The 27,414-nt window shown below is 41.0% G+C and overlaps 1 protein-coding gene across 1 annotated transcript; it reads left to right on the top strand.

Annotated features, from left to right (window-relative positions):
- On the top strand, positions 1 to 22,438 carry CRTAP (cartilage associated protein). Its single transcript, XM_076330979.1, has 7 exons — positions 1 to 464; positions 4,012 to 4,161; positions 4,785 to 4,956; positions 7,438 to 7,566; positions 9,168 to 9,313; positions 11,788 to 11,871; positions 21,708 to 22,438. Exons 1-7 carry the CDS (start codon positions 18 to 20, stop codon positions 21,765 to 21,767), a joined length of 1,188 nt encoding a protein of 395 aa, XP_076187094.1. The 5' UTR covers positions 1 to 17; the 3' UTR covers positions 21,768 to 22,438.
- Positions 22,439 to 27,414: the final 4,976 nt, after the last annotated feature.

The following is a 27,414-nucleotide window of genomic DNA, read 5'->3' as shown; positions in this document are numbered from 1 at the left end:
CGGCCGAAGGCGCAGCCATGTGGCTGGCGCTGGCGGCGCTGCTGGCGGCGGCGGGGGCGCAGTACGAGCGCTACAGCTTCCGCAGCTTCCCGCGGGACGAGCTCATGCCGCTCGAGTCCGCCTACCGCTACGGCCTGGACCAGTACAGCACCGAGAACTGGCCCGAGAGCGTCAACTACCTGGAGGTCAGCATGCGGCTCTACCGCCTGCTGCGCGACAGCGAGGCCTTCTGCCACCGCAACTGCAGCGCCGCCGGGCAGCCCCCCGCCGCCGCCCCCGCCCCCGCCGCCGGGGGAGCGCTGGCCGAGCTGCGCCTCCTGGCCGGGGTGCTGAGGCGGGCCCAGTGCCTGCGGCGCTGCAAGCAGGGGCTGCCCGCCTTCCGCCAGGCCCAGCCCGGCCGCGACCTGCTCGAGGACTTCCAGCGCCGCGAGCCCTACAAGTACCTGCAGTTCGCCTACTTCAAGGTGAGCCCGGCCCTTCACCCCTCCTCCCCTCCCCTCCCGTCCCATCTCTCTGCCCTGCCTCTGCTCCCCCCGCAGCCTCTGCTCCCCAAAGTCTCACCTGGTGCAGTGTCACCCTCCAGCCAAGCCAAGCGAAGCTGAGTGTGCCTGTCAGCATCGCGACGGAGGGGAACGGGCCTGGCGTGTTCCTGCACAGCCTTGATGGACGCGGGTGCCCTGTGCACCCTATGCTGGAAAAGCCTCCTGTCATACCGACCTCTCCCCTGGCCCTCGGAGCAGGTTACTCTGGGCCATAGCCTCATTCCCCATCGCCTCCTCCACACCAATTTAGCTGCCAGTTGTCGTCCACCCCACCTCCATTTCTCCGTGTCCGTGGTCGGGCCTGCCAGTCCCTGCCCTCCCGTGCTGCTGACCCTGCACTTCATCATCCTCTCCCTGGCAAGTCTTTCAGCCCCTTCCTCCCACTCACCTCGTGTGACCCACAGTGGGACGACTGTGTGCCTTGTCTTTCTCCCTGCTCGTCCACGTCGTACCATCCAGCTTGCTCTTCACCAGTTTTTCCACAACTCATCCAGCACATCCTCTGGATTAGCCCCTCCAGTTCTTCCCAGGCCCCAACCACTGGACCCTGCCTCCTTGTCCTGTAGTTGTGCTGTTCTACCCTTGCCCCTCTTATCTTTCTGTCCACTTTACTTTCTTCTAACCTTCTCTGAAACCTTTTTGAGTTCCTTCACGCCACCGCCCTACTATTGCAAGCGCTCTTTGCTGCTTCCTGTCCCTCAGTGTGTCCATCTTCCTTGCTTGCTCTCTTCTGGTCCAGTTCTTTCAAGTGCAGCAGCCCCCAGCCTGTGACTCGCAGATAGCCTGATGCCTGCAGAACTCCAGTTTTGTTACAGCCGCGGGAAGGAATAAAGCGAAAATTGGCTGCTGAAGTGTGACACTAATGCTGGCCCTGGAATGGTACTTACTTTTTGCTCTTGGGTCAGCCAAGACTGGGGATGCCTCTTTTAACAGATTTCATCCCGTTTTTCTAGCTTCTGGTCATCCTTCTGTCCAGGATCTAATTGACGATTTTCTCCTTCCTTCTCATCTTCATCATCTGTTCTCTAAATCAAGGTCTGTCCCTCATGCCATCTCCTCAGATACTGCAATTACTTGCATTTCAAATAAATGGGACATCTGTGGAGGGAGAAAACAAGCTGAACTCTTTGGTTAGATTGTTTTCTCTTTTAGGGATTCACTCCCAGTATATCCCAGTATGTATTATATAGGGTTATGCATTCTTTGGAGATTGCTGCTTGAAAACACACATCTTGCCTGTTGCTGTGTCTTATTTGTAGGAGCATTGTTTTCTCATGAAAATATTCAATGGTTTTCCCAAATTACACAAACAGATGCAGGGAAATGTGTTCTCATAAAACAGGAACACTATCACAGCATGCACAGTATCACACCGGCATAATTCTGTGCATTTAAAGCCATCCCTAAGACTGTACAGAAGAACTTACCTTTATACATTAAAGCCTCTGCACACACAGAACAGAAGCTATCAAGCAGGGGACATTTCTTTTGAATAACAGAGTGGGCAGGCACTCCTCGCATTCTCAAAGCCATATACGGATACCAAAATGACATCACCACAAATGTTTCCATTTCTTGCCTGTCTTACTTTAACCATTCACTCTCCTCTTGTGGTATGTACAAAGTTTGCAATGTATGGATCACAGCAAAAATCATTCCTGCTTACCGTTTCTGATACAGTTAACTACCTGACAGGTAGGAAGGAATGTGAGAGGGAAATTGGAGAAATCCCTCCCTCTCCCTTTAAACTGTTTTTCAGTCATGTTTGCAGTAGGTTTGTGCGGTGCAGTTTGGTGTTTTTGCCTTTAGTGTCAGTTGTTTACATTGTCTTTCTTATTAGATTGTAGTCCAGCTCTGAGCTCTTATCACTCACTTGGGAAGTTCTGAATGGGCCTTCTAGAGGTACAAACTGCGATGTACAAAGGACTTTTTCCTGCCTGGTGGTTTTCTGAAGAAAGGAATGTCACTTCCCCCACCCCCACCCTGCCAACAGCATTTATAATATAGGAAGAAGGCAGAGGGAAACGCTTTATGTCATTTTTTAGAGTGACCATGTGTTTATTCAGGTGGGTTCAACAGTGAAATTTTGCCACGTCTTAGATCCTGGGAGGAGATGTTTCTGTGCTGCTGCTTGCTCCTCTGGAGGGAGCTTTCTCGTAGCCGCTGAGTTCACTTAGGAATGTGTTTCTACAAAACTTTTTTTTTTTTTTTTTTTAGTGGTGAAAATTGAAACCAAGAGCGAATTATGGACTAAGCAAAAATGAGAGACCCGTCAGCCTACCAACAAACAGGGTTAAAGCATAAAGCACAAAAGAAATCACGCATTTGACGAAAGTGCAGCTGAGATTTCCCTTTGCATTTAGCACTGTCTGGGCTGACTGGAAGCACATAGTTTTGGGACAGCCAGGAAGGGCAGCTGGCGGAGTTCCAGTGCTGGGACACTTACAGCAACACGGCAGCAAGAGCTCATGTTAGGGTTGAAGTCTTTCTTTGATGTAGTCATCTCTCAAGTTTCTTTCTGAAATGAAAGGGTACCGTTTTATAGATGCAAACAGAAGAGTGCATGTGCATATGTGCTTGTGATTCTTGCTTATAGTTTTATACGTACACTTCTGTAAGCTATTTCAGATGGGAGGTGGAACTCTGTATCACCTGCACATCAGTACGCTGAACGGGTTGATATGGATCTTGGCTTACAAGGGAAAAGTTTTTAACATTTCACAAATACTTATGACTTTTACTTTCTCTCTCACTCTTCCTAAATATGTGTATATATAGTTTATAAAAATACGTGTGTGTATATATAAAATAAAAAACAAATGCATGCATACAGAAGTACATAATGTATTTGGCACATGCAGTTGTAAATGAGGAATACATACTTCACAAAGTATCTCTAACAGGGTTTAAAGTTAGTTTAAAAATGGGTATAGAAAATTACATAGTACATTAGGACACAATTATTGAGCAAGTCCCTGCTGTTTGCTCTAACTTCATAACGCCATCAAGAATATATATTATTGTAATATTGTCCTCTGTGCTGCTAGGCAAATAAGCGACGTAAACACCATGTAAACATGGTAAGTGATGACTCCTGCCCAGTATCCATAGGTTGGCATCAGTAATGGCTGTGACATTAATCCCACACAGGAGCAACAGTATACTCTTGTGCCTTGTCAGCTTTATGAACAGGGGAGGGGGAAGGGAAAGAATCTATGCTCTTTGCAACAATAATAGATTTTAAAAATAAAAAAAAATATGTTCCTAGTGATGCAGCTAGTGATAAAACTGGGAAGAATTCTATCAGTTTTACTGTACCATTGTATCTGCTGAGACTGGTTTCAGTAGAAGTAAGTTTGGGAATATAGAGGCTGCAGGAAAGTTCATTGACAAAAACTGAGAAACTCTGAAGTTTTTTTTCCAATTACCCTTTTTTTCCCCCCTTCCTCTTTTTCCTATCCCTGTTTAGGCTAATAACCTTCCAAAAGCTATTGCAGCAGCTCACACGTTTCTTCTGAAGCATCCAGATGATGAAATGATGCAAAGAAATATGGCCTACTATAAGAGCATACCTGATGCTGAGGAGCATATTAAAGACTTGGAGACAAAACCTTATGAGGTATGTTTTTTTATTCAGAGTCTGGTCTTTTGGAACTGTTTTATTACTTCTCTTACTGTGTGAGATTCAAGGATCTCATTTGCTTACGTGTTCTCAGTTCTTACTCTTCTTTCCTTCTTGCTGTCTTCCTCAATCATCTCTGTTCTGCATTCTCGATGCATTCAGCAATTCTCACCTCTTGTGCTTTTCACTGTTCCGTTAAGTCACAGTAAATCAAAGACAGTGGCATACCTGAAAGCTACGACATGCAGATCACTCCTGGAGCTAAGTAGGTACATAGAGTTATTCAAATGCATGAGTGCTGTAGCAGCACAGCTTAAAATAACTCGGACATTTGGTGTTAAGATTCCATTGAAAATCTCTATCAAAATCTGTGCTTTAGACTCACACTGTTCCCTCTGTCCAGCAAGTTTTTCTGTTGATCTGAAATAAATTACGTACTCTGCTCTCTAGGAAATATCTGGTAAAATCCATTATTCACCTGTATTTGTTGTCCTCATATTAATTGGGTAACAGCTTATATAGTAATCCAGAAATGCAGAGACATCATTTACTGTATTTGAATTTACACACAGCTTTCCACAGATCAGTTACTGCTGTTTTTCATTCCTGCAATTTTTCAGAATCTCTTTGTCAGGGCTGTGAGAGCATACAACGGTGACAATTGGAGAACGTCCATCTCAGACATGGAACTGGCTCTTCCTGATTTCTTCAAAGCCTATGATGACTGTACAGCAGCCTGTGAAGGCTCCCGAGAGATCAAAGATTTTAAAGACTTCTATCTCTCCATTGCAGGTGAGTGGTTAGGAAACAGTAAGGAAAGATGTCCTAAAAGTGCATTTCAGTTTATCCATGGGATTGGCTACCAAAATCCTGTTACTCAGTTTGCAGTGTGAAATGCACATGGTGCCCCCTGCTCAGTTTGGGCCAATATGAGTTTATTAGATTCCCTGAAAACTGCTTGAATTCTGGTTTACTTTTTTCTTCTTTTCAGTAACATAAATGAGGGCTGTCAGAAAATCAGAACAGAGACTTCTTACATTAACATGGAAGTTGTGTGTCAGAATAAAATAGATGTGTAAGTAATAACAACTACTCCATCCAGCTAGCAATAGTTATCCAGACAGGTCTCTTGACCATCATTTCAGTATCAGTTTGGCCACCTTTGAGGCTCAGTGCCTCAAAGCCTGCCTTCAAAGTCTGCTTTGTGGTTTGTGTATCACTGGTCATACATATCTCCTTTCTCATAAATATGACAAGTTTCTGTTGCCTATTTTTCATCCTTCCTATAGTTTTGCTAGCAGATGATTTCTTTTTCTTTAGTATGTAGCTTAAAAAAATCCATGCTTTGCAAAGAAAAAGAGATACCGCATTTTTGATTGCTGTCAAAATGGCGCATACACATTTCCTATGCTCTTTGGTAGCAAAAGAAACAAGTAATTTCTCCAGTGCTCTGGGCTCAGTGTTGATGACAGTATTTGTGTGGGGGAATGCCTGCATGTTTTCTCAACAAACTTAAAAACATGAAAAATGCAACAGACGTTCTAAGTTGTCAGAAGGAAAACCAGCCCGACTCTTTGTCCTAAAGCCATCAGATGTGTTGGTGAAGGGAAACTAATGAAATACATTGGTACACAAATGTAAAGTACAAGAGCAGCTCCACAGTTTCTCACAGTGTGGAACTGGTATCCACCAGTACAGCTGACATGGAATAGCTATTGCAGGCCTTGCTTTACTTTTGGGCAAAGCAGGCAGGTGCCTAGGACAGCAGATGAGGAGTGAAGGTTAAATCACAGGCGATAAAGCATGAAACAGGCTTTCTTCCCCAGTGGGTCAGAGCCCTGACATCAGGATAACCCCGAAGCCACTGTAAAGAGTACAGTGTCCATGCTCAGCTGTGATTGGCACTTTCTGTCATCCTTTCTCTTCCTCCTTGGAAGGAAAGGACAATTCCAGCAGTAGTGGTGAGAAGGAAAGGTAGGAGTTACTGCATGATGTCATCACGGCCATGTGCACCCATGTCAAATATTTTGTTCCTGAAATAAGAAAATGCAAATTTACTTGCACTGCCTAGGCTGAACTGTGCTCTTGCTCCAGGGAGATATATCCTGCCTCTAAGGTTTTTACTGCAGAAAGTAAATGTAGCAAAAAATGTTAACCAGAAGTATCTGGTGATTGCACTAGGTACGTATTTATCCCTGAGCAATGAGTTATGTTTGGAAGCCAGCTGTCCTCATTGCGTGGGATTGCTTCACTGAGGAACTTGTGTCTCTGGCTTTAAGTGCTGGCTGGAATTGAACACTATTGTGTCTGGAGACTCCACTGCTCTTGTAAAAGACAGGTCTGGTAATTTCATTTGGCCAGTTATTTTAGTTAGCTTCAGCGTTCTTCATGTTAGGAGTTGTCAGATATAAAAACAGGGGAAGGGGCCTTCGCTGTTCTTTTGCCTCGGTCAGAGAATGCTGCACAAGCTTAGATAACTTGCTTTCACCTGCCAAATGTGGCTAACAGGGATACTAAGGCTTTAAAATATTTCTGTTTGGTTATATATGTCTAGAGTTACATATGCTGAAACCTCTTGAAATTCTGTGATGGAAGGTTTTCTCGGAATGTATTTTCTTGAAGATAAGATTACCTCTAGTCCTATCCCATTGTACCATGCTTTTGTAGACCGGGTAAGCTTGTGAACTTAAATGTTTCTGGCTGAAAGTTGTTCTGTAGTGAGCAGCGTATTTGTGTCTGTCTTCTCTTTTAGAACATCCAAACTGCAGGCACAAAATGCAGCCATCTCTGGAGGTTTATTTTGCAATCACCTGGTGTATTTCTCTGTGACACAGTTGTACTCAGCAGCATGTGGACCTTATTCATGCAATAATTTAATGAAATTGTAAAGGCTTTTAAAATTAAAAAAAAATAGCACTGTTAAGCTCACAGTTAGGAAATAATGCAATACTCCATAACACTCTATATAAAACCTACCACCACAGACTGCCTGTAGGTGTCAGTGAAACATAATTGCTTAGTTCTCTGGAATTGCAGTTTTGATACATTTCAAGTCCAGACCACACTGAGTTTTACAGAAAGGCTGAGTACCAGTACTTGATGCATATTTCAGATGGAGTTGTAGATGCTCAGTACTTCCAAGCAGCAAGATCCAGATGCACAGGACCCAGGAGAGCATTATAAGGCCAAATTTTAATGGGTAGCTAATGGGAGGAGTTATAACAATTCACTGTGCGCTATCCATATCCTGTGTTGTTGTTTTCTTCCTTCTAGATCATTACATTGAAGTCCTTGCATGCAAAGTGCAGTGCGAGAGTAATCTGACACCCATTATAGGAGGCTTTGTTGTTGAGAAATTTGTGGCCACCATGTACCATTACTTGCAGTTTGCTTATTATAAATGTAAGTAGTGATTTAATGTGCTTAAATAACACTGGGATGATGTGGAACAGTTTCCATTCATAATCTTTTCCCATTAGTTATAATGCTTTAGAATGTAAATAGTGGCCTCCAGAATCTGCATTTTAACCTGTTCTAGAACAGAAAGTTTGAGCTGCCTGGTGTCTTTTTCTCCCTGTATAACTAGTTAACAGACATGGGAGATAAATGTTATGTATAGAGCCCGTGCTCATAAAATTGTCCGCGACAAAATAAATTGCTGAACATAAGTCCCATAAGGGCTGGATTTTGCCCAGAGCAGGCCCCTCCATTTTAAGTTATGCATGGTTGTGACTGGTCTCCACTTGGGTGTTGGAAAAATGAGGCACTTACTTACAGAGTAAGTGTGATCTGATCCATCACTGCCCTTCATTCTTTATATGACACCTACCACCAGCACAAGTTGCTTACACTTTTCAGAGTTTCATATAAATGATAAATGTTCATATAAATGATAAATGTTCATCATATGTATTTTAGATGTTTAAATGATACACCAACTCTTCTGCCTTTTTGAAGTAACTCATAAGATGTTAGGGTAAAAAGTGTCAGCCACTTCCTATACATTGGAACACGTGCAATGACACAGACCCATTGTGTACTCTTGTGTACAAAAAAACATGGTTTGTGCCAAAAAGCCATGGTGGTCAAGCTGTCAGGCCCACATGGTTGTTAAGCAGCTGAATGTATAGCTCCTTTAACAAGAAGTTTTTTCTTAAACTTCTTAACTCATTCAGTTAGAGAGAAGAAAGATTGTGACTTCAAGGCAACACATTTAACATAACACCACTTCTTCTATTGAATACTTAATTTTCAATTTACTATTCAGAATTTCTTCCACAGACAAACCTAGAGAGTGTTTCATACCATTCGCTTTTTCCTAGTAGATTCTTACAATCCTTTTAGAATGGGGCACATGGGGCTCAATGGGTTTTGAAGAAAGAGGGGACCACTTAACAGAAATTCTAGTGTTCTGTTGCTCAGTGATTACACATTTGATAGGTAAATCATTCAGTGAATTTTGTGGTTTCTTGAGGAACTACCTGCACTGTAAAGAACACATGTAGCCTTTACAGCTACTCCTGCAGGCTCCAACACCAAAGGGAAGACACATCCAGCCATGTAGAATAAAGCCATTAATGACTTTTGCTTATGTTGTTGACTACACGTTTTACATATCGACTCTTCCCGCTTTGTCAATTCTAGTACAGAGAAGTAGGGGGGGTTAATTTGTTTGGGTTTTTTTTAATAAATGCCCCAATGGGTATCACCAAGCTGTGGGCTGATACCTCACTGATACTGGGATACCTGGGAGGGACATTTGGTTAGGATTTTCATAGAAACCATCAGGGGTTAAGTCCCCATTTCTGAATCATGGCCTTACCTGTTTCAGAACACAAAAATAGCATACCCCATCTGGGAAGCAATTTATTTTTTTTCTATGCAGCTGGTAGGGAGGTAGAAAATGGGTCCTGTTTCCATGTGAGTTTTTCAGAGCTTAGATAATAGTAGGAATTTGTTCATTTACCTTATCTGGATTTTTTTTGTGTGTGTTTATTAATTAGTGAATGACATGAAGAATGCAGCTTCTTGTGCTGCTAGTTACCTTCTGTTTGACCAGAAAGATGAAGTAATGAAACAGAACATGGTCTATTACCAGTACCACAAAGACAAATGGGGACTTAAAGAAGAGGATTTTCAGCCCAGATCGGTAGGTGAATTACTTAAAACGCATTCTAGAAAAATTCAGATATTTCCCTGAAACTCACTGGGTCAGAGGTTGTGAAAATGGGGTTCACCTATAGGTTCTGGAGTTAAAACACATACTGTTTTATTAACACCATACAGAAAGTTGTACACAGAGATGTTCTATGTAACGTAGCCAGTGAATGTCATTATAGTTCCTCCCTTTGTGTTGAAATATACTACAATAGGATATGATATGATATGATATATGATATGATGACGAGTAAATTCATGCTGGTACTTGTCTGCCACTTATGTATATTTATATCTTTATCTACCTCAATAAATAAAGCAGCTGGCCCCTGAAATCTCCTGATGAAAAGATCACTCCAGTGACATTTGGGCTTTTGTCAATCACTTATTATTTGCCAACTTGTAGTTGCCCACCTGCTTGTTATTTCAGGTTCTGTGTGCATTGGAATGTGTCCAGATATGGTAACCCCAGCTAAACCCACTTTCCACTTACTCAATTTAGAACATAGTTGGGTGGACGATGATGGAAAAAGGCTCACAACCATATTGCACCTAATTATCTCAGTTAGAATGCTTGCTGCAAAGAACCCACAGTGAACATCAGTCCATCCAGCAATGATTGTGATCTGGCTTTGACGAATGACACTAAAAATGAGTTTCTATGCTGTTCTTAAATTTCCATGTCAGAGGAAATTTTACATAGAAAAGCATCTTTGCTGTGTTTCTGGAGTCCTGCAGCCTGGACCCTGACAATCAAGTTGGATTTTCTGTAATTTCTTGTTACCAGGATTTATGTCATGCAACTGAATTAACTGCTTTGTGACACCTGAGTGACTCCTTAGGCATCAGTGGTATGTGCTTTACAGGTAGTTAGTCATTAGCAATACATGTTCCACAAATTGAATTTAGTGCCTTCTCTTTCTCTTACGGCATGACTTCCCTGGGGAAGAGTCATTTAAGTTAACCTAACTGAAGCAACAGCGGGCACCCCACAGGGTAACGTTGCAGTTGCCTTTCCCATGTTGCTTCTTCAGACACCTCAGTCACCGAGACCTGTAGCAGCCCAAAGGCATATCCCTTGATTCTTAATGCTGCTTTAAGCTCAGTACATATATGTAGTGCTTAGGTGACTGGCTTTATCTGTAGCAACACTGCAGAGCAGTTCACGTATGCATCTTATAGGTTGCACTGATTTGACAATTACATTTTCTGTCCTCTCAGGCCAGCCAGCTCAAGTCAAAAACACCACTCCATTTGAGTTAAGTGTTTTTTGGTTGTGGACAGCTGTTGAATTATGTGCAACACACCTTATCTGCACACTGGAAAGCCAGGCCTGCCCTGCAGGGCCGGCTGAGGCAGAAGACGGCAAAAATGCATTTGCTTCTTTCAGGCAGGAGCAGTGACCCTGAGCTCACAGGGGAAAGGGACCACTCCTTTGTCACTGCTTTTGGGGACAGAACTGTGCTTTATAGCCATATTGGAGACAATGTTTGAAGGTGGTGGGAGTGAGGGGTAGCAACAGTATAAAACTGCAAACCACAGACAGATTTGGCATACATGTGCAGAGAGGACAGAACAAGGGCCCTACACATTAACTCTGAATGTTTCATTGATAACTTCTCAGGAGCTGGGGACTACAGATAATTTAATTTTTAAATATAAAATATTAGATGCACACAGCTGTATTTTCTTGTACTTTGATCCATGTAACTACAAACAAAAGTTGCTTGCTGTCCTAATCACTTACCATGAAAACCATAATGCCTCTGGTTTATTTTCACAAAGTGGTAACGGGGTGACAGCAACATTTGGCTCTGGCACTAAGCTTTAGATGTTCTTGTGAAAGAGGAAGTCTCCTGTTTTCCTCCCCAAAAAGAGTTAAACGGGGTAATCAAAGTGGATTACTGTTGGTATTCACAAATACGAGGGTAGGCGACTGAGCGAAACTCTGCTGTCCAGGCAAACAGCCGGGGAAGTGAAGAGGGACAGGTGGGTGACCGAGCAGAATTTCCCTAGCCCAGACTTAGGCTGGGGTGGTGAGTCATTATCATGCAAAATAGCTTAGTGTCTCTTTTTCCCAGAACTGCCTGCCACTGTACACCAGCGCACAGGGAGACAGAGGCTTTCTCGGGTCCAAAGCCCGCTGGAATGCAGGCACAGGCTGCTGCTCAGCTCTGGCAGTCTCATTCCTTGTTCTCAGACTCGCCAATGCTTTGAAACATGAGAAAGAGGAGAGAGCTTTGTTCTTCTCACACCGATGGAGCCTGTCCTTAGAAGGATCCACAGAAGACATTGGATATGCTGCTTGCTGTTCTGCTGTTTCCTTTCTCAAACATTTTAACCCCCCTGGGACCTACCTTCTACTAATTATGGGTCTGACTTCATTGGAATAGTTTCAGGTGACATGTGATGACACTCCCCTGTCTTGCTACCCTAAAGTAACATAGAAATTCTGTTTTTTGATAGGAGGCAGTTCGATACCACAACATAACCACACTCCAGTTGGAAATGTATGAATTCGCAAAGAAACATCTGATGGATGATGATGAGGTGAGTTTTCTAGAAAGGAAATCGTGGTCAGAAAACCAGCAATCACATTAAAGTGAAGATGATACATAGATGGAATTCCAGGTTTTAGCTAATATGGAAAAATCTTCTTGTAACCGTGACCAATTTATCATAAATTTTTCTTTTGTAAATGGAATATAAGAAACAAATCCAAAGAACATCACGTACCATTTAAAAAAATATGGGCAGTATTAACACAAAGGTAAATATAATGCACTCAGCCCACAAAAAAAGAAAATCCACTTTGCAAGCTACAACACCAGGGGGCAGAGAAGTAGTATATATATTTAAACCCAACATTTTTCTGGTGGTTTTTTTTTCTGAAATGTTGTTTAAATTAGATTTAAAGTTCCTTATAATTTTGTCCAGAAGAAACCACCTAAATTGTAATTTTCATCAAAAGGAAGTCTTGTTATCTGTTATTTTTTTCTGCACAGTAACATTTTGTTCAATGAGTTTTGCTTCTTAAATGGTTGGAATTCATGGCCAAATAACATATAATGACTACTGTTAGACTGGAAATATGTAAAGTGGATTTTTTGTGCAAGAAAAGTAGTTAAATTGTTGAAAGGGCATTTCGTTGTCTCCCACAGCTGAAATTAAAGTATAAATCATGGAGGCTTTGGATTGCTTTTTGTTTTGCTTTGTTTTCAGAACCTTTCATTTAAAGGTTTAAAAAATCTTCAAATGATGGAATAGTTCGTTGCTGGCATTGGCAAAGAGCTATGTTCAGTTATGGCATGGGGCAGGGTACTTGTAATGAGCACTGCTGAGATCTTTTTTCGTTAGAAAAAAGAAAGATGGCTAATGTTAAAAATGAAATAATTTTTTATGTTACTCAGCACATAGGGAGAGAGAGTATTTTATAGTGGAGAAGTAGATAACATGTCTGTGCTGCCTTCAGTATGCTAGTGACCTGAAAACAACTCTATACATAAAATTCCATTGCAAGGTTACCAGACTTTAGGAGGACTTTCCATTGTGAGAAAACTCTGTGAAATAAGCTTGTTATAAGGTTAAGCTTAGATGAGGACTAGTCTGTATGAATTTTCATCAGGGTGGGAAATACCTGAGCACTTTTTTATATTCCCTTGTTAGTTTGTGCTTTGCCAATAATGTTTTCTTATGTTAGGCATAAACTTAATTTGTAATTTTTTCCTTCTTTCGCATCTGCTGCTTCAAAACACAGGGATGAGTAATTAAGGAAGGGGAGAAGCAGTCCGTTGTGAGGGCTTTACCGATATGTTGTTACAAGAACGGATTAGTGAAACAATCTTCAGCCTCAAGCACTGTGTATAGAATAAACAAGCATTCGTTTGCTGGCATTCATTCCTGTAGCCCATTTCACCGGTGCAATTATAAATGACCTTGCAATCTGCAGGAGGGAAGTACAGTGGAAACATCAATTAACTTTTGGGGAAGTGTCAAGGAAGTCACATTACACAGGATTACATGTTTGGGTTACAAACAACCAAAATTACCGGGCCTGCTCATGCCACAGATATCCCTACCCCACACTCTCATCACATTAGGAAAGTTATCATTCTCCTCGCCTAAGGAGAAACTGAAAGGCTTCTGTGCCTTCACTTACTAGGGCTGAAGAACCTGGGAGGGACGGAGGCTGTCCATGCCTCTGGCTTGGCTCTGGCTTTTGGTAGTGAACTCATAACTCCCTGGCTACCAGAACTTCTCTTTGGCTGCAGGAGCCTTCCAGGGAGTCCAGACACAGCAGGAATAGCACAAAGGTAAAATCGCTACCTTGCAGTTTCTGCTATATGGGCAGGACCTGGTAGTGTAAGTGGAATTTTTTTTTAATATTTCTCCTGGCACAGATAGAAAAGTTTATTCTATAGGAATGCTGAAACCTGATGAAAAACCCAGATAAGGTGTTACAGTAAAAGCTTTATTAAAAATTATTAAGGATGGAGGCAACCGCTCTTTTTAGTGCACTCTGTTTATTTAAACCATGTGCTTCTTGGGCCATAGGCCATACCTTTTGTGAGTTTCTGTGGTCCATGTTTGCTGTCTGTGAAGTTGCTTGTGGGCCAACAAGCCCATAAAGTAATCTGCAGAAAAAAATCATTCTCTTTTCTTGAGTGAAGCAAAAGGATTGATGTGGCAAAAGGATCTCTTCCTATGTGAATATGTCATTATTCCCAAGTGGAGAATCTCACTTTATTCAGACTTCTCAGTGCTCCTGTATACCAGAACATCCATGTGTCTTTTTAAATCCTATTAGCAAAGCGAGTGAGAACATGTGGCTTCTTCCAATAATACACTGCAGTAATTGCAGAGGCTGGAACATGCAGTAATGATTTTTGCATATGTCACTACAAGAAATACTGTCCTGTTCGTGTTACTTTATTAATGTGTTTCCACAAGGAAATGAAAAACTCTAGTTCAAACATTTAACACAGTAGAGGTGACAGAGAATATTAGCGCCAACTAGCTACAAATTACTTTTTCTTAAAAGTAATTATTATTAAATATCCTTACAGTTTTCCACAGTGAAGTTAAAAGAACATTACACAGTGTTGTCATCTTAGTTGGCCATGGATAGTCAAGCTTTTTGATTTCTGTTCAGATGTGTAATGCATAAAGGCTATAATAGATATAACTGCTAGCATTGCACAGATTTAAATAGCAAACTGAAATGCCGTTAAGAGCCAGATACTCAGCTAGTGTAGATATAACTTCAGCACTACACTAATTGTATGAGACATGTTTCTGGCCCATAAAATCAGTGCTCTTGAGGAATTTTTTTTCAGGCATAGCTACTTAGCTGTTCTAAATTACATAAGAACCACAAGTACTTGGCTGGTATGATCCTACAGTGTGATTTTTCTTTCAGTACTTGATCAGTAGGTGAAAAACTGTTGGCAGCTTTGACCCACTTTTTTGGCATCTTGTTCTTTTTATTTGTATATAATGTGTGTGTCCATTGGTATAGTAGCTGAAATTCAAATGCTCTATTCCTAAGTGTGATGCAAAGGAGAATAAGTGTTGAACTAATGTGGCTGGTGGAAAGAGAACATATGGAATAGCATCAAAGCACGAGGGCCCAGTGGACTACTGATAGCAAATAATCTGAATTCAGCCTGTTTTTCTGTTCAGGAATCGTTACCAACATATTTTCAGCTTTATTAACTCACTTTTTGCATATGTTCAAATGGTTTATACAAGTGCACTCGTAATGGCAAGTTGTAAATGCAGACCTGTAAACCCTGCCCTGCCTGTGACCTCAGATCAACACGGCTACAATAGCACCGCTACAATGGGAACAGCTGGTGGCAGCTATTTCAGGGAGAGTTGGCAGCTAATTGGCATTGTTATGGTCCCTGTTCAAATACACTTCTTTAAAGAGAAAAGAAAAGATTTTTTTCATCATCATTTCCTAGTGGAGGTACTGCCCATGTGGCTGGCTCTCCAGAAGCTTCCTGCTTTCCCCTCTTGCTTCTTTACCACTGGATGTGTATCTTGGTCAAAGGTGTTCCTCCTTCCATTTAAACCACCTACCGTGGGAAGCTGCAAGTGTGGTTGGGCTTAAATAGCAGGATGTCCCCAAGTTGCAGGTACTGACATTAGGAGGAATTTTTACCTGCCCAGATTTTCTTAAGCTTTGGTGTGCAGCATAAAGCAGCCAAGAGAGCATAAGTAGAGCTCAGAAACAAAGCCACTAGAAGGCTTCTGTTTTCAGTGCAATGGGAGCAATGTTGAAGTTGCTCTGAAACTGGGTTGACTCATGTTTTATAGGCATTATAAAAATGTTAAGAGGAAAGCACATTTATTGGATTACTGTAAAATACTATTGTAATAACTGCAGTGTACTGCAATCTCCCATAGCATATGGGAAGAGAACAGTTACATGTTCAGAATATATCATTAAAAAATGAAATGGAAAAGTATTTGAGAAAAGAAGTTAACATACATGTAAAGAACAACTAAGCTCTTTTAATATTAAAAAAACCCACCACCTAAAAGCATGTGACAGTGGGTCACACTGTGGACTAAGTATCTGAAAAATAAACAAGTTAAGGGCCAAATAATTTTTCTGCACAAAGAATTGAGGGATTTTTTTTCCCCTGCTAGAATGCGAGGAATGTCCAGCCTGGTCTGTACTGCTCGTGGAGGATCTGGGAGGGTTTTGAGGTGGTTACAGTGAACTCACATGTTTTAACTGAAGGTTAGATCAAGGAACTTTTTCTTGGTCGAAGGCTGAATAAACCTTTCAGGCTGAGCCACTCATTGACACATGCCTTACTGTTATCCCGAAATAATGTCGTTCCCCCCCCAAAATTTCGCTGGCCAGTGGGCTGTGTGGTGTGCGCTTGCAGGCTCTATCAGGCCCGCGGAGCACGTATCCTCCACAGTCGGCCGTATCAAACCTTTGTTTTCTCTCTTGCAAGATGGTTATTCATCCTTGAACAAAATCTGCTGTTTTTCACGAACCTAACTCCTTGTCACTACTCCCATTAGTTACTCAAATTAGTTACCAGGGCAGTTACTCATTAGTTACAGGGCAGCCCTGACCTCTCCTCACAGAAGCCACCCCTGCAACCTCTCCCGCTACCACAACCTTGCCACCTATACCCGATACATACGGGAACAAAGTCTGTTACTCTCACTGTTGAACGAGTTTCCAGTCATTAAGATCTTTGAACTTTAGCAAAATCTGAATTTTTGCTGAGAAGGACCGCCGGGGGACATTTTGTGGGATAAATATTTTCCTTCTAGGTCATAGATTATAAGGAAACAAAGATCCAGCCAGTTCTTGCTCTGTGTATTGTCTCTTGAGGCTCAGTTTGTTGGATGAGGTAGAATAAAGGCTGTTTCTTATTCCTTCACTGATAATCACGCATGAAAGCATGTCCATAATAATATTTTTCTGTAGATCTTAATTCATTTTAGAACACTGTTATTTTACTACTCTCTGTTACTTCCCTGAGGAACAGGCTATCCCACTGCAGTGCATATGGAATCCCTATAGAAAAGGCCATCAGCAGATCTGCATGGAAAGTATGGGTTATTGCAAGAAAACTATTTTTTCCCAGAACTTTTCCAGTCCACACTGAGAAGGGACAGAACAGATTGTAGGTGGAGGCAAGGACCCATGAATGATTAATATTTGCTACACAGAAGGCAATGCTTAGTCTTAGCAACCAAAGGCAAAGCGTCTTGAGTCTGTCAGTAAGCAATACAACTGCTACTGGTTGCTACTATTTTTAAATGCTGCTGTCGAAAGAAAAGTTGGTGCTGGACCATCAGTTTCAAGTGGGCCGTAACTGAACCATGTATTGGTAGCTTTTCCTCTTTGCTGTTTATTTTAATAGCTGGCTAGGAGTCTCCAAAGTACAGATGTTTCTTCTAAAAGGTTGTGTTTTGTGTGTGTGAATGCAGCATTTAATATTGCATAAGGAATGGCCAGCAACAATCCCTGGCCCAATGTGTACCTTGGGCTTGGACACTCAGCTTGCGGTAGTAAGTGAGGAGTTCTGCATTTTTCTCCTTTTTCGGACTTATTTTTTCCAATGCTCTAGCTTCGCTTATAATAGTGCACCAATCTCACTAGCCTGGGTTAGCTTATTCAGAATTGACCAAGAACTCTGTTTTAAAATTATTTTTTATTATAATCCACCTACTCACATACCCTCTGTAAAACCTTCTTGAATTACTTACTGTGGTACAAAACTTGTTCTTTCTGTTTGTGCCTCTGTTCAGTTGTTAATCTAAGCCAAGGGTGCTCAGTTTGCATATCTGACAGATGATTAGAGGCTCCAGTTGATCAGATCAGCTTCTCTGATTCTTCCTACCACTCAGACCAGTCTGGGAACATTCCCCTGCTGCTGTTCAATATCATGCCTCCCATATTTCAGGCTATACCTGTCCCATCTTTTCCCATACATTCTTGCTGTCACTCCTACTTTCCACTGATTGCCCCTGGATTGGGAGAGGGAAGAGGTCAGTAGCACAGGGAGGGAGGTCATGGGGTGCCGGCAGAGCTGTTGTACCTGCAGCGTGTACCTGGCCTCCAATGCAAACCAGGAGGCAGTGACCGTGGACCGAGGGCCAGCTTGCTCACGAGGATGTGCTTCACTGCGGCTGACCAAGCAGTCCACCTGTGCATACTTTCCAGTTGTTGGCTGCCTCACTATCAGGCATGTACTGGTCTGGCAGCAAACCCTTCTCTTCCCCGAGCTTAGTCAGACTTCACATACTGATTTACTAGCTACCAGCCAGACAGCTACATCATGCTTTGGGCCATATATCGCTCAACTCTGATTTACATCAGCACTGTGTCTGAGCAGCATATTTATGTAAGCTGCATTGGAACTGGGTGGCTGTTGTCCCCTCTAGTAGCTGGCAGCAGAAAGAATTACGGGTTTGCAGCTGACTTTGCATGTAAAATTTGCTGTCCTTCCTATTAAGGTAGGTAGGAGCCAAAGAGCGTACCAGATAACAGGAGGAACTCTGTCACACTGAATGCTTAAATCGTATCAGAGAATCATTTTCAGACTCCAGGTCTGCAGGCCAGCATGAAGTTATTAGATATCAGCGGGCAGGGGGCTTTTTCCCTGGAATGAACACCTGTGAAATATTTGCTGACTTCAGTCATGCAAAATGCCTGATGCAGTGTCAAGTGAGTGCTAATGGGGCAAGGACAGTGATCAATCTGGTCGTAGCTGCTAGTGTGACGATGTGATCAGCTCTTCTGACATAGCGTTATCACCTTTTCATTAGACTGCCAACCACAGTATGGACAACTTGCAAATGTTTTACATTCTGACTGTGAAGGCGCAGGCAAAAATATTTTAACTATGGGTTTTGTTTGTCTCTAACTGTAATCTGGAGGTTTTGCCTTTTCAAAAATATCCAACATCCAGTTGCATTACAGCATATTTTCTGTATGTATATTGTTTCGGCAACCATTTTTATATTTTTGCCATAATTCAACCTCTCTTACTCCCCAGTACTTCTCATTAGACCGCAACAGCTTCCGTCATACTTTCCTTTAGAGATCAATTTCAGGCACTGGAGATTTCAGATTTCAGACAATTTTTTTTCAAATATTGTTGCTTTTAAATACCCTTTTCCATTTAAAACTTGGGCTTCTTACGTGTTTCTGGATTTGAAAACATACCAGAAGAAAAAAAACTGAATTCTGTCTGGATCTTCTATGTCTTCTGAAATATCCTACCTTACTGATGAGTGTGACAATAATATGAATTTAATTAAGTCCCCATATGGTTGAGTTACCAAAGGTACAATATTGAAATCTCCATGTCTTCCTCATACCTAATTCTGGGTCATCCAGTCAGATCATAGAATCATAGAATAGATGCTTATGCCTTTCACCCTCTCTCAGACTCTTACCTTTTGAGGGTTGTCTTTGCAGGTAGACCGAGGAGAGAAATCCTTTTTAATATCTATTATTCTTTCATTAAACTGTGATCCTGAGGTGTAAAAGAAACAGTCTGAATTAGATCTGGGACCCCTGTGGTAGACACCTGTATTCCCAGTCTCGTAACTCTGTTCAGAGTTAATGGGACCTGCCTGTCTGTAGTCCTTCAAGAGGCACCCAAATGCTTGTGTCCACGGTTTTAGGAGTTGTGCTATAAAACTTGACCTGAAGTCCTCTGTGCTTCTGTTTCTGTAACTTTCAACTGCTTGCATAGTGACTGTTGGACCTAGTGGCTATTTTATTCATGTCCGTTTGTGAAGTGGTATTGAGTTCCTCCCACGATTGGGCTCCTTAGGCAATCAAAATACTTCTAACAAAGGAAAACGTGCAGAAATGTTGAATTCCTGTTTTCCAATTGCCAGATTTCCTGCAACCAGGAAGACAAGTAGGGAATATGAAAGCACTGGCATTTTTTCTTGTGTTTTTATTGAATTGGATACTTAGATGTTTTGAACAAATTCAAAGCAAAATAAATTGCCATCCTTCAGGACTTGCTAAAACCACTTCATAGTTGCAAAAACTCAACAGTCTTTAAGATGGAACTGTGAAGCAGGGAACAAAAGCAGCAGTTATTTCAGCCAGCTTTTCTCCCACTTTTATTTTTGTTTGCTTGGTTCTCATTATTTCTCTCCTTGCTAATCTGAAACATGTCTGAAAAATGTGATGTTAACATTTTTAATCGCCATATCCATAATACAATTGTTGTATTCAAAATAGACAAAAATTCTCTATTTCCTCTTATAGTTTTCACTGACAGAGGCTTTAATGCCCTTTCCTCACCAGAATAGAAAACCGTAAAGTTTTGAGTCTCAAACTGCATGTGTCTGGAAGGTGCTGTCTTCCTAAGGAATACCTTTCTAGACAAAAATGTGCTTAAAATTTGACTAGGATTGTAAAATACTGTTTGCAGTCTTCATCCAGCAGACTCAGAAGCCTAATACAGTTCACAAAGACTTGGAATGGGGGGTGAAGGGAAGAGGGAGAGGGAGAATGAGCATCCAAGCAAGGATGACTTGCTTTCAACATAACTGTTATAAATTCTCATTATTTTAAACATGAGAGTGAGTAAGAGCTAATCAGATTTTCCAGCAGAATATTTTTCTATCAGAAAGTGACGATTTGTTTTGGAAAAAACCTGGATGACATCTTAAGACATTTTTAGAACATAGGTTTATGTCAAGAAAGGAAGGACAGGAAAGTTTAAAAAAAATCACAGTTAAATTAAAACAGTTTAATAGAACATTGTAGTTAGACTAAAAGGTTGGAAATGTAACGTTGAGCATCCGTATCTCTCTTACAGCTCAGTATTTCAGTTGTATCAAAAAGTGAAAATATGCACAGGCATTCCCACGGCGTCTCCCATCTCAGGCAGCGTTGTTTCTGAACTGTGCATGGAAGGCAAACCGGAAAATACGAGTATTTCTGAGGGTGCCAGCAGATGGGCTGCTACAGTCCGTTTTGAGTAGTCTGAGATGCTGCTGCACAGTTGCTGTTAGCTACTTGCTTTTCACTACTGAAGGTGTTACCTTGGGCTGAAAGTGATTACAACAGGTTTTAGCTCAGTTACTGTAGCTTGGTTGACAAAGCAGTAAATTCCAGCTGGTGGGGCTGTATCATCCCAAAGTGACTGCAGGAAGACATTTGGCTATGGTGTATGACATATAACTATGTCAGGAGTAGTTTAAATAAAGTTGGATTGTTATGTTGTGTTGGTACCCTGTATTAGCAGAGCTTGTAAATACAGTATTTTCTGGTCTGAATCTAAACACAACGTATTTGTTTCCAGTATGGAAAACATTCTAGTATCTCTGGTTCTTTACATTTTTGCTGCATTGAAGCATGGCGTGTGAAGATCTGTGGTTGAAAATGGACAAGGTGTGTGTTGAAGGGTGTAACAGAGGACATAAACGGTTAGAGCAGACAGATGCAAAGTCAAAGTTACGGCTCTACAAAACACTTTTGCTTTGAATTTTGAAGCTTTCTAAAATCCTTTAATGTTTTATGGTATTTTAACAATTTCCCAATTTAAGAGGTGCTTTAAACATTTATGCCTCTACTTTCTAAGTTTGAGGATTTCATTGTCTATTTAAATAACTGAAAAAGTACAAGAGGATTTACTGTGAAGTGTAACATTTCCTTCTTTTAAGGTCTGTATGTCACTGCAGGTACTTGTGCTACCCCTGTACGGGCCATTTACTTGCATTCTATAGGCTTGTTGTGCTAGCTTCTGTATGAAGGGTGTTAAAAAATATTTAGACACCTATTATTACAGTTTATGTTTTGATTAAAATGGTTAAAATTTTCCACTGATTTTGCAGTACAGGGTTAACTTGTTTCTGTTAAATTTAATCCTTTCTAGGGTGAAGTTGTGGAATTCCTTGACGAGCTGTTAGAAGTAGAGGAAAAGAAGGAATCCTGATGAGTGAAAGCACCACAAAGTATTTTACAAAACTGAAGACTCCCCATTGCTCCTTACTATTGTTTTTGGTCACCTGTAGTTCCAGTTAGATATACCTCAAAGCTGCTCCTTTAAGCTCCACCTTATGTCACAAGATCCACTCCTGAAAAATCATTTCCATGCTGCACTGACTCTTCCGTGAGCATGGCTTTTCACTGTACATCTACAGAATTGGTGCATCTGGGTTTTCCTCTTGAGCTTTCTTTCCTTTACACAAACACAACAAAGCAGACTATTTGTATTTTCTGGGCTAACACTAAGGTTCCTCATTTCAGTGCTGTTCTACTAAGTTAGGACAGTACAGCTAAATTCCGAAGAACTTTTGTGAGATTATGAACAACGGAAGACATAACAGTTCCTCTAGACTTTCTGAGCTATGTATTGTATTATTTATATATGTCTTTTTCTGTGATGATGAATAAAGTGATACTGAATCCCAGTGCAGCTGAAAGACCTTAAGATACATTTAAATAGCTGAAATAAGATGATTAACAAAGCACAACTAGTGATCCTGTAAAAATTGCTTAAAGAATTCTGTAAGTCATGTTGATCTTTCTTAAAAACTAAATGAAATTCCATGATGTGAAACTGAGGTCACTTAGAACTGAATAATAAATAATTCCTTCTTCCTACCAATTCTTACTCTTTCTGTTGAAACAACTTGTCGTTCCTGTGTGAGGTGGGGCCAATCTTGTATAAAATAATGATGGTCAATGTATTTAGTATTCTCTTCTGTAGAAAACAGTTTGCATGGTTGTTTCTGTCTTGTGGGACTATCTGCATAGTTTTCATCCAAAATTAAGTACAGGTGGAGGCTGAGGCAATTTTAAGTGGAATCATGAAAAATATTTGCATGTGAATTCCTGACATGTTTATTAACTATATGGCAGAGTCCTATACAGAAGTACTTTGAAGGCCCAAAAAATACTGTGTTGGAGATGAGTAGTGAATTAGTGCACAAGAGTACTGAAGAGCAGAAATCCCATTGACCGCAGAGGAGGATCCAGGATTTGATCCTTTGCTTTCCTCTTTCATTTTTAAGGACCAAGTCCTGCAAGTGATTTCATCCCGCTTACATCAAGGGGAAGCAAGAGCATTCAGTGCCTTTATGAGTGAACCGTAATTCAGCTGAATGGAAGTGAATTGTAAAACCAAAATCTGCTTTAGGTTTTTAAAAAGGCAAACCATGAACTGCACTATCTTACTGAGTTCTGGTGCTATAGCTTACATACGCTGTAGAAGTATAATGTCTACACTGTTGAGTGTCTACAGAGGACAAGAAGGGAATCCAAAGGATCAGGTGTAAGTGTCCTCCAGCCTGTGAAAGCAATGAAACGTTTTAAAATGTTAAAGTGTGTGTGAAAGATGTTTGGAGGATCAGATTGGGGGTTTTTTAGCTTCTTTAGTATAAATCACAGCTAATCTGCTGAAGTCGATGGGTAGATTGCTTAATTCTCAAAATCTATCAAGAGCCTTTCAACTTTAGATTTACCCAGCTCCACTTGCGATAACAAGACCAGAATTTGAGCATACAGAGGGTGTATCAGATTTCCTTACACTTTTTGTTCCATACAGTATTAGGACTCCATTTATTGTAATTTTATGTAAGAATTTAACTTCACTTTTGAAATTTACAAGCACTTGATTGTAAACCATCACTTACTTCCCCATGAAATAAATGTATTATAATACCCAGCTGGGGTAGCTTCCCCAGTTTGTCCCTAGTTTTCTCTTGCTGGAGGTGTGTGTATGCTCAAGGGAGAGGTTACTGCTCAGGAGGCCTCTTTTGTCCCTCTGCTTTCCAACTTGCATAGGACAACTCCAGATTTCCTCCTCAGAAACTCAACCGTTGATGTTAAGATCATATGCCCAAATAACTTAATCTTTGATACTCCAGCTTTTGAATCCAGAAATCCCGCCATTAAAGGGCATGGAGTTGGTTGGGGGTGGATGGATCTATCTACATTGCCTTTGTTTTACAACATTTTTAGTTTACTTTTTTCTTACTACCATTTACCAAACCAACGTAGGAGCTCTGCCAAGCACAGACTGTTATCTGGCTATTTGTTTCTGCGGTGGCCTAGCTCTTCTATGCTGTCTGTAGGTACTGCAATGCGAAACCTTAAAGACTTCCAAGAGAGGTGCCTGTAATTCAAGCTCCTGGGCCTGAGGTTTTCCGTAACTATACATCTTGTGTAGAAATAACATGTGCATAAAGCTTCTGATCAGATTTTGCCTGTTGGTGAAGCAAGTAGCAGAGACTACAGTAGGTACAAGATGACAGAAAATCAGTTCCAGGATCATTTTGGTTTGCCACGCAGCATTATTTCTTCCCAGTTAAAGAACTCCCTTCCCCGCTCCAGCACTAATTGTCTGAGATTGCTATAATCTTTTTTAAAGACCAAAGTATGTGGTAAAATATTGTAATATTTTCATTCCACCAGTAAAACATTGAGCACCAGACTTAACCTGTTTTGTGATTCATTTGACTTAATGGGTTACACTGGGGATACATTTAGCGCCTATGAACCCTAATTTTTCCTCTTCATCAAACAGTTACTCAACCATTGCAAGTCTCTCGGGTATTATCAATTTTCTGGTAAGCTTGTGATTCTGTCTTTAAGGCTTCCTTAGCTGATCTTTTTTCATGTTCAGTCATTTCCTCAGCTCTCGACCTTACAGCTAAAATCCCCTGCCATTGTGCCTTCTCAGGTGGGGATTTCATGATTTACTAAGATGTCCATTAGCCAATGATTTATTTTTTCTTAAGCCTACTTGAAGTAAGTCTGATGTCCTTTACCGTTCCATTTAACTTGAGGAGGCAAGTGATACTCTTGCAGCCTCCTGAAATGGCACTGTGATCCCTTTTTCATTTTGTTCAAGTCTCTCTGGATTTTTTCTGGCTTTCTTAATTTCCACTACATATGGTCCCAAGCCAGTTCAATCTTAGTAAGTACAAGTAGTTCTCAAACCCTTGTTCTTTTCTAATGAGAAATAGCTCCTCTTCCAGTTCTTCAGTATTTATTGTGGCTTTTTTCAGCATTCTCAGGTTCTTTTAACTGATTTTTCTTTTGCTGCTGCTATTGTTAAATGCCAACATTTACATGTGACTGCAATAAATTAGTGTCTTTTCTTCCACTTCTCTGATCCTGCCAGCTCTTCTTGGGAGGCTGCGGGAATATGGTTCTTGCCTCCCTTCTGCCACCCCAAATTCTTGCAGTTGTGAGTTGTCTGCCTCAGATGTTAGCGGCTTCTGCCTAACCTGATGGGATATTTAGATTTTTTTCTGTTTCTTTTTTTGACAAGGTTTACAGTATGATGCTGCTGCTCAGGGAAGCATCATTTTGTTGAAGCCACCGTGTTCATGTGACTGACTCAAACGCAACATCGGTACCATGTGTCTGCTGACCCTGGGCTGACCCTGGAGATAAAATTCATATCTACCTCGGTGGCAGTATTGCTTGTTGTGGAGCTGTACCATTACACTTTTTAACAATTGCAAACATTTTTAGTAACAAAGCTGACTATTTGGGTAGCTGCTGTTGGCCTCCAATCCTCCTTTGTTGCCCACAAGCAAGTCTGCAATAATTCTGAGCGTGTCGTTCCGTCACCACTTAAAGGTTAACGGTGGGTGAAGTCAATCTTTGGGCAGGCGGCTAGCACAAGGGTCTGCACGCAGTGCGAGTCCTGTGCTTGATCTCTTGTTGGATGGGATCCTGCGTGACGGGGAACTGCTTCAAAGCTGAAGATTAAACCGAATCACAAATGCTGGCGCACTGAAGTGGGTATTTGGTTATGTGAAAAACAAGACTGCTGACTGTCAGGACAATCTTTCTTATGTAAGGAACCAAAGCTTGGGCAAGGGAAGACATTCACAGGTTGGAAATCAGTGTATCTGACAGACGGTGCTGAGTATGTAACCTGTTTCAAATTAATACCTGCTCTTACTGATATAATTGTAAGTCTTCATGTATTACCAGCTTCTTGCTAATTCATCCTCATAAATAGCAGTATTCATTAAAAAAGGAAGAAAGGTGGTAGTGATTTTTCTGCTCGAAGTTTAATTCTGTTCCGATAAAACAGCATCGCAGGCTCCATACTTCTGTCTCGGCAATTCCAATAGCTAATAAAGTCAGCTACAAAAAACAAATACTTTTAGAATGATCAGTTCTGGCAAATTCAGCGGGAATTCAAATGTCCTGCTGGGCCTTTTCATTCACCCTAGTGATTCTGCAAGCAGACCTTCGTTAGTTCTGTTGACAATGCATGAGCCAAAAGCGAATTCAAATTGCTCAATTTTCCAGAGCTTTACTGCTTTGGAACGCTAAAATATAAACGCAAAAGTTAGTTGGATGCTGTTCTCAATTCACCTGGAAAGCCCGTCCGACGAAGGAGGTGCCGTTTCTTCATACTTGCCAGAATAAGTTCGAGGTAGAATTAAAGGTGAGTCTCCTCAAGACAAGCTATTCCCCTGAAAATCCTATAGCGTGTCCTGCTTTACAAAGCTTTTTCTCAATACACTCTTGCCATTAATACCCACCGTGTATCTCCACATCTTTTACAGCGAATTATTGTTCTATATTGATAATGAAGGCAGACTTACTTAGAAAATCTTTCAATTTCTAGAGCGTCTTCATGAAAAATGGTTTAAATAACATGCAAATTTTACAGCTCTGAAAACGGAGTTGTGATTAGACAAAGATTTGTTGGATTATAAAAGTACACGTGTTTATTATGGCTGGTACTGAGAATAAACAGTTGCCTGCATATGCCAGCTACTATGGAAATATGTTTTTAAGTTCTAATGTGAGCTGTAAACCAAAGCTACTTCAGTTAAAAAAATTCAATACTTAAACTGTGGGGAGAAGTAGTCAGTGCCAGAGAAAACATTCCCATTTAATAATGTTTGAACATAGAGCTGTGATGCAGTTTGTAGCAAGGCAGTGAGAAAAACCCACAACTAATCCTTCATTGCAGCTGTCTGAACTTTTGGTTGTCTGCCATACTTTAAACAGCGACTTCTTTTTTCTGGTGACTCAAGACTTGAATGACCTAGTGTGGAGAGTTTAAGCTATATACAAAAAAGAAGTAAAGTAAGAAATAGCCAAAGTAAGTTGGGTTGCACACCCCAGCAAATCAGGGTTTTGTATCTTAAGTCTTCTTCAGTGCCTAGGAAAAAATATTAAAATAAATAGATACCTATTTATTTATTTATTTTTGGCAAGGAAATATTCAGCGGTTTAGACACCCATCTCTCCTCCCTCCCCCGTTCTCTCTTCTTAGAGTACCAATGATATATGGAAACTAAATTCTGTAGAGAGTTCTGAATTTTTTAAGTTTATAAATGCTAACCTTTTCTGTAAAAAAACTTTCTAAGTTTTCTTTGATTATTTTTAACTTTCTCTTCCCTTTGATGTACCTCACAGGTAGGCCTTTTAAGCAGCAGGAAGTAACAAATGTGTTTTTTTCCTGATTAATTCTTTTGCAAAGTAATGGAACTTGCTTACTTTCAAGTGGAAATATGGGGGTCAGAGGTGTAACTTTATGTGACTACTAGCTTTAAAGAAAAAAATTGGGTCTTTATGCCTTTGCCCCATTCTCACTATCA

Source organism: Aptenodytes patagonicus, chromosome 2 (assembly GCF_965638725.1).
Source record: "Aptenodytes patagonicus chromosome 2, bAptPat1.pri.cur, whole genome shotgun sequence".
In the NCBI taxonomy this organism is placed as follows: Eukaryota; Metazoa; Chordata; class Aves; order Sphenisciformes; family Spheniscidae; genus Aptenodytes; species Aptenodytes patagonicus.
Note: the sequence above shows the minus strand (reverse complement) of the source record. Positions and strands in the feature narration are given on the sequence as shown.

Excerpts from the sequence above, each read along its gene's own strand:
- CRTAP (XM_076330979.1), top strand. The coding sequence starts at position 18 with ATGTGGCTGGCGCTGGCGGCGCTGCTGGCGGCGGCGGGGGCGCAGTAC. Across the intron at positions 465-4,011 it reads TGCAGTTCGCCTACTTCAAG|GCTAATAACCTTCCAAAAGC; the intron begins GTGAGCCCGGCC and ends ATCCCTGTTTAG. Across the intron at positions 7,567-9,167 it reads GCAGTTTGCTTATTATAAAT|TGAATGACATGAAGAATGCA; the intron begins GTAAGTAGTGAT and ends TTTATTAATTAG.